Raw genomic sequence first — 13,505 nt, forward strand, 5'->3', positions numbered from 1 at the left:
AAACCTTAAACTAAATACTTTTTATTTCTTTTCTTACTGTTGCACCTACAATTCCAGCATCCACGATCTGGCTTCTTTGGAACGCTGTAGGAACTCTGTTAGTTGCCTCATGCTGCTTTGAAATCTCACATATCAAATGCTAAATATCAGACCTCTTTTATATCTAATACATGCTGTTAGTTGACAGTCAACCTAATATAACACAGCTGTGTGGTACACTCTATATCCCTTTTTTTTTCCTCAGGTTCTCACATTCTCAAAAGTGCATATATTTTATTTTGAGCAGCATCCCCCTCCCTTCTACTTTCACTGTCACTAGCAGATAATATATTTTATGTTGTATGTACTGTACATGGCACAAGAACCCAATATTGTTTGTCCACCTGTCAAGACAAATTATGGTAAATTTTCCTTTCAATTTACCATCTCCAAACTCTGGGAAGGAATTCCCACAAGAATCAAAAACTTAGGATAATTTAAATCAGCCTTAAAATCATATCTTATTTCAAATCAACAACAAGCATTTCTTTCTTTATATCCTAAAAGTTCTAAAGTTCTATTATGATAAGTTATAGGCTCAGTATTTGTGTTCGTGTAAGTATGCATAGAGTTGTGTGTAAATAAGTATAGTTTATTTAGTGTATTTAGCTGTAATTTACTGTATATTTGTATGGTTCTCTTGTTCTAACAAAAAAAAATTGTAATATGACATGGGTGGCTATATTGACACAAAAGTTTATACTATTTCAACAGCCACATAAACCTTACATCAATAATTGTAGTAACTATTGTTTGTAAATTATTATTCTATTATATATAATTGTATTAAGCTTTTTAGTAATTTTTCTTTCTCATCTTATATATTGTGCATGAATAAAGTTGAATTGAACGACATGAACACTGACAATAACCTGTATACAAATGACAATTGAAGTTAACTTCGATCTACTCTCTGCTGAGGTGTATACTTGCTCACAAACTAACCTTCTCTATCTCTCTGCCTTTTTCTCTGTCCAATAATAATAATAGTAGTGGGCGGCACGGTAGTGTAGTGGTTAGCACTGTCGCCTGACAGCAAGAAGGTCCGGGTTCGAGCCCTGTGGCCGGCAAGGGCCTTTCTGTGTGGAGTTTGCATGTTCTCCCCGTGTCCGCGTGGGTTTCCTCCGGGTGCTCCGGTTTCCCCCACAGTCCAAAGACATGCAGGTTAGGTTAACTGATGACTCTAAATTGACCGTAGGTGTGAGTGTGAATGGTTGTCTGTGTCTATGTGTCAGCCCTGTGATGACCTGGCGACTTGTCCAGGGTGTACCCCGCCTTTCGCCCGTAGTCAGCTGGGATAGGCTCCAGCTTGCCTGCGACCCTGTAGAACAGGATAAAGCGGCTAGAGATAATGAGATGAGATGAATAAAGGTGGAGATTGCAAGATTGTGGAGAATACCCAACAATGTAGCCGTGATACCAATGGTGATTGGTGCCTTAGGGTCAATACCACTGAAGTTCAAGGATTATCTAAAGCAGGTTGGAATCCTATAAGATCTACGCACTTTGCCAAAGTCAGCCATTTTGGGTACAGCTCGCATGCTGAGAAAACTAGTCTCTCTTTGAGACCCTTGTTGAGGCTTGACAGACAAGTAAACATACCAGTGTAAACCACAAAGATAAAAGATAACATACACTGTGTGACATGGAAATAATAATAATAATAATAACTATTTACATACTGACTTGCTAAGGCAGTGCTCTCAAATCTCATGAAATTTCTCTCTGTATGTGTGTGCTACAGAAAGTGAGTCTGGAGTTCTACATTGACGTACATGCTCACTCCACCATGATGAATGGCTTCATGTATGGCAACGTGTTTGAGGAGGAGGAGCGCGTGCAGAGACAGGCTGTCTTCCCGCGCCTACTGTGCCACAACGCACCCGATTTCTCTCTCGTGAGTCTGCGTCACAGTCAGCACATTACTGTGACCATTATGACTATTAATAGTGGTGAATAATAATTAATTTCAATAAAAAATAAAGTCATTTGTGATGTTTAACAAAAACAACGGTTCAGAAGTTAAGTAAGAGTGTTTTGTAGGAAGTGTCACTGTTATAGAAATTAAGTTTGCTCATAATATATGACTTGTCAAAACATTTGTTCCTTCTTGTGAATAAAAATGTGTGATTTGTTTATTATAAATCATACCAATTATCCTATGAAACATATCTGCTCTCTCCACATTTACAGATGTCTTACATTTTCTTCTCTTCACCCTACCCTCATTTAACATTTTTAAAGCACAACACTCTCCATAAATTATCTTGTTTTTCATGTTTTCCCTGTAACCTTTTCAGTTCTGCACAGTGAGCTGATAAACAGACTCAGTAGTGCTGATGAGTTGTCTATGAGAGTGCGGACACGTCTTTAGCCATTTCTCCACGGACAATCTTTCAGACACATTAGGATCAGCATACTGATGAGGGTGTGTTCTCATGTGTGTGTGTGCTTGTGTGGAAACTGAGGATATAAAATACAGAGGAATAATCTTGGTTTATCCGGGGTAGAACAGTTTGTTAGTCCTGTGGTCTCTCAGATATTTTGCAGGCTTCTTGTCAGAAGCATTTTATCTCACTAATTCTGTTCAAATGTTGAGTAGATAGACCTGGTTACATTTATTCTTGTGTTAAATTAAATTGTTGCCAGTGCTGACAACCATGTCAGAGATGCTTTTGAGATAACTTGTATATCTTGGGTTTAAAGGAAACGCGTGTGTGTTTCTTATCTTACAGTGAGGTATTCGTATTTACTTATTACAGCCCCAATTCCAAAAAAGTTGGGACACTGTGTAAAACATAAATAAAAACAGAATGTGAAGATTTGCAAATCATGGGAACCCTAAGACAACAAATCAGATGTTGAAACTGAGAAATGTTATTGTTTTTTGAAAAATATATGCTCATTTTGAATTTGATGTCAACAACACATTGCAGAAAAGTTGGGACGGGGGCTATAAAAGACTGAAAAAGTTATGTAATCTCATCTCATTATTTCTAGCCGCTTTATCCTTCTACAGGGTTGCAGGCAAGCTGGAGCCTATCCCAGCTGACTACGGGTGAAAGGCGGGGTACACCCTGGACAAGTCGCCAGGTCATCACAGGGCTGACACATAGACACAGACAACCATTCACACCTACGGTCAATTTAGAGTCACCAGTTAACCTAACCTGCATGTCTTTGGACTGTGGGGGAAACCGGAGCACCCAGAGGAAACCCACGCGGACACGGGGAGAACATGCAAACTCCACACAGAAAGGCCCTCGCCGGCCCCGGGGCTCGAACCCAGGACCTTCTTGCTGTGAGGCGACAGCGCTAACCACTACACCACTGTGCCGCCCAAAGTTATGTAATGCTAAAAAAAAATTATTTGGTTAATTGGCAACAGGTCAGTAGCATGATTTGGTATAAAAAAGAGCATCCCAGAGAGGCTGAGTCTCTCAGAAGTAAAGATGGGGCGGGGTTCACCACTCTGTGAAAGACTGTGTGGGCAAACAGTGCAACAATTTAAGAATAACGTTCCTCAGTGTAAAATTGCAAAGAATTTGGGGATCACATCATTTATGGTACACAATATCATTAAAAGATTGAGAGAATCTGGAGAAATCTCTGTATGCAAGAGACAAGGCTGAAAACTGACATTGGATGCATGTGATCTTCAGGCCCTCAGGCGACACTGCATTAAAAACAGACACATTTCTGTAGTGGAAATCACTGTATGGGCTCAGAAACACTTCAGAAAACCATCGTCTCTGAAAACAGTTCATTACTGCATCCACAAATGCACGTTAAAACCAGATATAAACAATATCCAGAAACACCGCCACCTTCTCTGGGTCCGAGCTCTTTCACAATCAGGGATGAAAGTAACTTTTATTTCTTGCTGGTACTATTATTTTGAGTCATAGTGAAAAATACACCTAATTATTTATTATTGTCTACTTATCAAGCATTCACTAGGACTTCTTATCACTCAGTAGTACTAGTATAGTACTTTTTTATCACACTATCACTCTTTCATCCACCTGTATCAGTTTTTGATTATAAATAAATTGCAAACACATCATTTCAACCACACAATCGTTTTAATAACTTTTTTTTTAGCTGAACAGTTGAAAACTAACTTTTCATTTTGGACATTGGACACAGAACAGTGTAACAGAACAGAAAAGTGAAAGTTTTTAGGTGAAACACTTAAAATAAATTCCAAAGAGGCTTGAACGTTTGAGAAAGTGCGTGTGTTCTACAGTAAGTGTGTGTGTTCTCAGTGCGCGTGCCATGCATTGGTAGCCTAGTTACTCTGCTCGCTCCAACCAGACAGTAATCTAGAATCTTTGCCCCAACTTCCACTCGATTTATGAATGTCTGATCAAAGTAATTTTTAAATAGCCTATCATGAAACATTAGCATGTTTCTTTATTCGCCTTTTTATTTGGGAGACTTTGCAACTAATGTCTGTCTGCTGAAGCACTTTGATTACCAGCTGCACACGTTATAGCACAAGATCTGGTTAAGCTGTACGCGCGCTGTAGCTTGCTTGTTGTTTGTCCAGCGAAACACTGCACACATAATAGAATATTGAAACATCAACATATGTTTCTGTATATGTTGTTTTTATTTGGGAGACTCTGCAACAAACGTCTGTCTACTAAAACACTTTGAATACCAGCTGCGCACGTTGGCGCAAGATGGTTAAGCAGTGGGCTCCGCGCACTATCTCGCACGCTGCCTGTCGAGTGAAACACGGAAGGAATTCACTTCAGACATAATTCAGAGACAGGTCAGAACGAGTTATATGCAATGTATATTGAGGAAAACGTGTTGCTTTTGGTAAATTGACGTTAGCAGGTGTGTTATGCCCCATATGGAAAAGAAATAGAAGAAACTTATAAAAAAAACTAGACAGGGACACTCTAACGAGTGCAAACCCCGCCTTTTCCCTATTAAAATACATTGGGCGAAAATTTCGAAGTTCTGCCATGACCTTGACCTTTGACCTTTGACCTCCAAAATTTAATGGTTTCCTTCCTGGGTGATTGGCAACACGTACAAAATTTGGTCCAAATCGATCCATTGGTTCTTGAGATATCTTGCAGACACACAGACAGACAGACAGACAGACAGATACACACACACACAGACTGATGCAGGTGAAAATAATAACCCCTCCGACTACTGTCGGCGGGGTTAATAACTTTCCATCACCTTCAGTTTATGTTTCATGTATTGTGCATCATATAAGGAATATGATTTACTCCTGAAAGTGGCCACTTTTGCATTACTGTCATATATTGTTCTGATAAATACGCAAATCATACAAGTTTCATTTTGTTCAAATTTACTAAGGATCTTATATCTGGTTTGACTGTTGTATGCTTTACATACAAGTTTCAGACAAAGGACATACAAATTTTATAAGATTTATCTACATCTTTTCCATATGGCCTTTTTTTTCAGAGACAGTATATTTTTCTTTCCGGTACGGCCAAATCTTTTAGTGGTATGTCGGACCGGCCAGGACCAGCTTACTTTCACCCCTGTTCACAATAGACTGAGGTGAAGTGGAAAATTGTCCCGAGGTCTGACAAATCAAAAGTAGAAATTCTTTTTATAAATCATGGACACCACGTCCTCCAGGCTAAAGAGGAGAGGGACTATCCGGCTTGTTATCAGTGCACAGTTCAGAAGCCAGCATCTGTGATGGTATGAGGGGGCATTAGTGCACATGACATGGGTAGCTTGTACATTTGTGAAGGCATCATTAATGCTGAATGATGTGTACACGTTTCAGAGCAATATGCTGCCATTCAGACAAAATCTCTTTCAGGGAAGGCCTTCCTTCTTTCAGCGAGACAATGCCAAACCGCTTTCTGCATGTATTAAAACTGCATGGCTCTGTAGTAAAAGAGTCTGGGTGCTAAACTGGCCTGCCTACAGTCCAGACCTGTCTCCCATTTAAAACATTTGGCGTATTATGAAGCGCAAAATACGACAAAGGAGACACTGTTGAGCAACTGAAATTGTATTTCAGGCAAAAATGGGACAACATTTCTCTTTCAGAACTACAGCAGTAGGTCTCCTCAGTCCCCAAACGTTTACAGAGTGCTGTTAAAAGTAGAGGTGATGCAACACAGTGGTAAACATGCTCCTGTCCCAACTTTTCTGAAATGTGTTACTGACATCAAATTCAAAATGAGCATATGTTTTTTCGGAAAACAATAAAAATTTCTCAGTTTCAACATTTCATATGTTGTCTTTGTCCTATTTTCAATGAAATATAGGGTTTCCACGATTTGCAAATTATCACATTCTGTTTTTATTTACAGCTTACACAGTGTTCCAACTTTTTTGGAATTGGGGTTGTACATGGTGTTTCTATGCTGCAGAGTGAGCTATCTTTTAAGCTTTCTTTCAGCTTTAGTGCTGTATTTGTAGTTCACTGTCTTTTGTCAGGGTTGAATTTCTCCGACCTGCATCAATGACCTTCAGAGCTCACACAGTGTGACATTTCGCAGCTGTGCCAGGAGTGTATAGCCAGAGCAATAACCTTTACTGTTCAGTCAGCCATTCAGCAGTTCTTCTCTTCTTTCAGCCATATACAAAGAGTGCTCTTCAGGACACACACTCATTTCAATCCATGATACACACACACACAAATGTCACACTATTTAAGATATGATATAAATGCTGACTTGAAAAGGTGAGGAACACGGGTTTCTACTGTATGTATGTGTGTGTGTGTGTGTGTGTGTGTGTGTGTGTGTGTGTGTGTGTGTGAGTGAGAGAGAGAGAGAGAGAGAGAGAGAGAGTATAAGGATATGTGGTTATTCTGGACTAAGCCTGGATGATTAAAGTAATCTGTTCTGATTAAACTGTTATGCTTTTTTTTTTAATCAAATTTGATCTGATAAGCAATTTTTTTTTAATATTTGCTAGATCTGCCCAAAACTTTATATCACTGTCCACTTTATTAGGAACACCTGCACATTTATGCAGTTATCTAATCAGCCAATCATGTGGCAGCACAATGCATACAATCATACAGATACAAAGTCAAGAGCTGCAGTTAATGTTCACATCAAACATCAGAATGAAGAAAAAAGTGTGATCTGTGTGATTTTAACCTTGGCATGGGTGTTGATGACAGGTGGGCTGGTTTGAGTATTTCAGAACCTGCTGATCTCCTGGGGTTTTCACACACAACAGTCTGTAGAGCTTACACAGAATGGTGTGATAAACAAAAAACATCCTCTTAGCTGAGGGTCTGCAGGCTGAAACACTGTTGTCCGGTATAGGTGGGTCTGTGCCCATGATAGCCTCAGATTCCTGTTCTTGGCTGACAGGAGTGGAACCCAATGTCACCTTCTGATATTTCAGCTCATCCACTCAAGGTTTGATGTTTTGTGTATGCTGAGATGCTTTTCTGCTCACCATGTTACCAGATATTTGGGATTGTTTTTGGAATATCGTTTGCATAGAAAATGGAAACTCAGCACTTGGTGCAGAAGATTCTGGGAAGGGTGAGCCAGACCCTTTAAAATGTTCGTTATCCACAGATAAGATGATGTGGATGCCCAAAATGAAACCTCATATTGATTTTTCTTTTTCCTTTGAAAAATGGGCGGGGCTTAGCCATGCTAGTCCATCGATATGAGCTGCCCTGATTAGAAGTGTTCTTAAAACACTACGTGCCAATTCACCTATTAATTTAGCCAAAAGATATTTTAGTCATAATACCCCAATAAAACTGATTTCTGAATATATTTATACAGTATTTACTTTAGGGCGGCACGGTGGTGTAGTGGTTAGCGCTGTCACCTCACAGCAAGAATGTCCGGGTTCGTGGCTGGCGAGGGCCTTTCTGTGTGGAGTTTGCATGTTCTCCGCGTGGGTTTCCTCTGGGTGCTCTGGTTTCCCCCACAGTCCAAAGACATGCAGGTTAGGTTAACTGGTGACTCTAAAGTGAGTGTGAATGGTTGTCTGTGTCTATGTGTCAGCCCTGTGATGACCTGGCGACTTGTCCAGGGTGTACCCCGCCTTTCGCCCGTAGTCAGCTGGGATAGATAGGCTCCAGCTTGCCTGCAACCCTGTAGAACAGGATAAAGCGGCTAGAGATAATGAGATTAGATGAGATGAGTATTTACTTTACATTGAATTCTACAGGGGGGCGGCACGGTGGTGTAGTGGTTAGCGCTGTCACCTCACAGCAAGAAGGTCCTGGGTTCGAGCCCCGAGGCCGGTCAGGGCCTTTCTGTGCGGAGTTTGCATGTTCTCCCCGTGTCCGCGTGGGTTTCCTCCGAGTGCTCCGGTTTCCCCCACAGTCCAAAGACATGCAGGGTAGGTTAACTGGTGACTCTAAATTGACCGTAGGTGTGAGTGTGAATGGTTGTCTGTGTCTATGTGTCAGCCCTGTGATGACCTGGCAACTTGTCCAGGGTGTACCCTGCCTCTCGCCCGTAGTCAGCTGGGATAGGCTCCAGCTTGCCTGCGACCCTGTAGAAGGATAAAGCGGCTAGAGATAATGAGATGAGATGAGATGAATTCTACAGGATATTAAGTTTTCATGTGAGCAGGCTTTAATTCTGTATCAATATATTTATTATACATTTTACCAAGCATTTTAAATTGTATTTTGAAAATAGATTTTAAACCTCCCCTTACATCAATTCACATGAACATTTTGTCTTGAAAAAAAAATGCTTTATTAATTAAGATGACCTGACGTGACTCCAGTGAACAATACTCAGAACAAATCATTTTTAATTAAATAATTTTGTGAGCTTGAGTGGTGCAACAGTAAATTAAACAGCTTGTGGTCAGGAGATGACAAGTCAGAATCCTGGCAATAGTAGAGTAGAGCAGCGCAAGCATGTGTTTCCCGTCTCAGAAGATGCACCTTAATTTCGAGAGTGGTAGCCTTCATGTGATGGGGAAGAACCAGTGTTGCCAACTCTTTTCAGAGGAAAGTAGCAATGCATGCTCAGAAAGTTGCCATAAGTCACCTGATGACATCACAAACTAATTTGCATTTTCATCAATTCGTCATGATCTTTTGCATATCAAATTGCAGATTTTCTGGAAGATTTTCTGAAGAAATCTTTTGTCACGGCACCACAAACTAACCTTCTATACATTTACAAAATACTGTATCCTTTATCAAGAATGCAGACAGAAAGAACCAGTCATAGTGATTAGCTGGTAAATAGACATGAAGTAAATGGTTACAGATGGACTATCTCACTATTACCTGTCAAGACAAAAGTTAAACAAAGCGTGAAGAAGTGCTTGGGGAAGACAAATAATGGTAATCAGTGACTGGTCATTGGAAAAAAAAATTGTGTTGGGAACAGTGGTGATTAGTGATTGTTTTTTGTAAACAATAGTGCTCATGGTGTTGTCACTGGGAATTGTTAGTAGGTTTTTTTTAAATAAAGTTTCTAAGGCCCTGTCCACACGGCAACGGATTCAGGTGAATCTGATAAAATTGTTTATCGTTTCGGCCTGGCGTCCACACGGCACTGGCGTTTTGGGTGCCCCAAAACGTAATCTTTTGAGAACGGGTTCCAGAGTGGAAAAATCTGGCAACGGCGCCGTTGCGAAGTCGTCTGGATGAGTAGAATGGATTTGTTTACGATGACGTCACAACCACATGACTGTCAGTGCTTCACGCCGGGTAGAAGTGTAACGAACTCGATGCGAGTTGTCAACAAATCCTATAACTTGGTTCATGAAACGCGCTTACAAAATATTTTCACTGCTTTCCAAAAACAAAAACAATCCCGCCAGCAAAAATAGGCGAAAAAAAAGGAGCGATCTCACTGTTACGTCCTCCTACCATTAGGGGCCCCCAGTACCTTTTTGTATGGTTGCTGCACCTAATTGTTTTACAGGTGGCTGGTGTAGAGCCAATGATGTTTCCCCTATAAATGCTAGGGTGGGAGCCTGAACACGCTCTCTCTCTCCTTGGGGGCTGGCTCCACGTCTCTTTGATGCCTGCTTGTTTCTCCTTTGTGGTTGGTTTCCCCTTTGTATATACTTTAATTCTTTGTTGGTTTTCCCTTGGTTTGTTTTGTTATTATTTTACAATAAAAAGTAATCCATCAACGTGTAGCATTCAATTTATTCCAGACCATTAAAGAATTCTGGAGGATATCAGAATGTTGGCGTACCGGCTTCCATCTACCCCCGTTCATTCCTCTTTCTGCGTCTATCGTTTTACGCTACTGATTAATAATCAAAACTTTATGTGGCTAATGCTACAGAAAAAGGGGTTTATGCGCATGCGTCTACTTCTTCTATTGTTCTGGTGTCTCCGATGGGACCGTCTTACAGCGCATGTAGAGGTGTGGCATGTGTATTGCATCGTTTTCAGCAAGCGTTGCGTTGCCATATGGACCTGAAATTTTACTGAACCGTTGCCCATGTGGACGCGATATTTAAAAAAAAAAATCTTGTTGCCGTTGTCGTGTGGATGTAGCCTAAAATTTGCGAAGTCTAGTGACGCAGTTGGCGACACTGGGGAGAACTAGCTAGATTTTAAATTCTAAACTGTAGAATAAATAATTAATGATTATACTTAAAGTTTACTTTAAAGTCAGAATGTATTAATTATTATCATGAGTAAGCATACAGTTAGTATAATAATAGTGTCTTTAAAGTAATCCTCATACTCAGTACTGTGTAAATTCAAAAATACATATTTGCAAATTTGTAAAGTGCAGGTTATATATACAGTATATATAATAATTAAATAAACAAGACTATGGGTGGTGAATATGTGCAGTAGCTAGTGAGCAGATTTTTTAAAATCATATTTTAACAGGATGCTTCTTCACCAAAGTGATTTTCAAGAAGGTCCTGTAAAAACTAATTACATGTTACAAGATTGAGAAATGAAAGTTTAAAAGCGAATTATTTAAACTAATTGAAACAAGTTGATAAATAAATTAACATTATCATAATGTAAGAATGTAAAAAATTAGAATCATATGCACTGAAAGACTTTAAGAGAATTTAAATTTAAACTGGGAAATCTTAGAGCACGTTTTAATATCGTCAGGAAGGTAGCTAGCTAGCAGATAACCATATGAATGGTAATTACACTACGTCATAATAGAAAAACTATAATAGGTATAAAAATATAATATATGCAAGTATTAGTCATAAATATATGTCAGAGATATGTACATTGTATATACAGCAGTACAGATTATCCAGGGATAATATACAATGTATTTATAGATAATATACAGTTTTATTTTATCCGCATTCACTGGATATGAGCAATCGCACACTCTGATTGGCTACTCTACTACTAGGATATCAGCTCATGAGTGGAGAAAAACAAAATGGCGGAGCATGTTGCTGAACCAACCGAGGACAAAACAAAAACCGTACTCGAAAACAAAACCCCCAAAAATTAAAAAAAAGGAACAAAATATGGAATAAAAGTATTTGATGGTGAGAACGTATCTTTTTTTATTTTTCAAGAATTATTATTATTATAGCATTTTTCACAAATTGTTGCTGTCATTTCGCCGGTTTGTTTGCATTCTAAGTGGAAATTTTGTCGGATGTTTTGTACAAAGCTTTTATTTCTCAAATTTGCGAAAAATGAAAATGCTGTGTTTCTCAAAATCCAGTGAATGTGGATAGAATAATACAGTTATTCCACTCAATCTTATCATACCTGGCTTATAGCTGACTCAGTGCTACGTGCCTCATCGTCTATCAGCTCATGTACGACTCAATTTTGTGGCATAACTGTTAAATATGAAGGGTGTGTGAGACTGAGCACTCAGAAAATAAAGTACATTATCATACCTTTAGCAGTACAATGGCTTGTCACTGGGGTGACACCCTCTAAAGTACTTATTTGTACCTTTTATATACTACTTGGGAACATATATGTACCTTTTTGGCCATAAGAAGGTACACATAGTTACCTTAAGGTCCAGTAATGTGCCCTAGGAGGTACATTAGTGTAGACGGTACCTTGGGGGACAGAAATGGACTCCTACTGTACCCCTGTTTCTGACAGTGAGGGCAGTTCAATGTCTGGCCTCTTGCCATGCCTCTCTGCCTATTCAGAACCTAGATCAGGCTGCATGTTGATGAAGCTGCACCTCGGGAGAGGACCATGTCTCTGCCGCTGCTAGCCACTAGCTACCTTCCTGACACGACATCAGTCACCTCCACTGCCCACAGCAAATGCTTACCAGCCATTAGAACTCCAAGGAAAGCCACAGAAAGTCCTGCAGTGTGCAAACTAAGCACATATTGAAAGTTGCTGGCAGAGAAAAACTGCATGACCCCCACACAGGATTCCTATCATGGAAAAAGTAGCATTAATTATTAAAGCATACTAATGCACATACACACCACAGTTATGCTCTTACTCCAAACAGTCCTTTAGCTATAGAGAAGATGAGGTATTTTTTCTTATCTATAATGTTCCGGTATCCATTTTCCCTTCTCCCATGACAACATATTGTGCTTCCTGTACTTCATATCTATGTACATACATATGTAGTTGCCTTTATTACCTTGAACTCACACTTGATAAAAGTTTTATAGTGTATAGAATATGATTTCTAATAGATTTCTATTTACCAGTTTATACTTCAAAAGGGTACTGTGACAAACAGGCTCCAGTTGTAAGTGGCTCTAACCGTATATGCTCATTGACTGTGAAATCACCATTTTACTTTTTTTTTCCTCATTCATTTTCAATTAGTCGTCACAAAAAAGTGTACATCAGATTAAGGCATGGCAAGTGGCCAGAACCTGACTCACACTGCAGCAAAAAAAAAAAGTTAAGCTGAATACAAATTTAAGGAGATTAGAAGTAGGTTCCCATCGTGACTCAGGATCCTAGGTGCAAATAATTACTGCAAATGATGGTTCATGTAGATCGTTCCATCTGTTCCATCTGCCATACATCCCTCCTAAAAATCATGTGCAAACTTTATTTATAGCAGTATCTAGATTCTCTATAATGTATAGCCCCAGTGCAGGACTGTAAAGGTAAAAAAATATATGCAGGGTGTTTCAAAACTGATATTATTTGAGATGTAAATATCCTAGAAACTGCATGGTCTAGGCAAATGAAACTGAACAATATAAGATTTATTCCTCAAAATTTGAAAGAAATTCAAAGGTATGTGGATTTCATGAACGATTTCACAAATTGTTCAACTGTATTCGAGCATACGCTAAGACGCAAAATGTCTTTTCTTTTCCAGTGAATGGCATTTCTGTACCTATCCATCGATCCATTATCTGTAGTCGCTTATCCTGTACAGGGTCGCAGGCAAGCTGGAGCCTATCCCAGCTGACTATGGGCGAGAGGTGGGGTACACCCTGGACAAGTCGCCAGGTCATCGCAGGGCTGACACATAGGCACAAACAACCATTCACACTCACATTCACACCTACGGTCAATTTAGAGACACCAATTAGCATAA

The 13,505-nt window shown here is 39.5% G+C and overlaps 1 protein-coding gene across 1 annotated transcript in view; it reads left to right on the top strand.

The window, feature by feature from the left end:
• Positions 1–13,505, top strand: part of agbl4 (AGBL carboxypeptidase 4) — a 690,290-nt gene that overhangs the window by 663,440 nt on the left and 13,345 nt on the right. The window contains exon 10 of the mRNA XM_060932734.1: positions 1,784–1,936. Coding sequence (XP_060788717.1) covers positions 1,784–1,936 — 153 coding nt within the window. The remainder of the gene's footprint in view (positions 1–1,783; positions 1,937–13,505) is intronic.

The sequence above is a fragment of the Neoarius graeffei genome, chromosome 10 (genome assembly GCF_027579695.1).
Source record: "Neoarius graeffei isolate fNeoGra1 chromosome 10, fNeoGra1.pri, whole genome shotgun sequence".
Taxonomy (NCBI): Eukaryota; Metazoa; Chordata; class Actinopteri; order Siluriformes; family Ariidae; genus Neoarius; species Neoarius graeffei.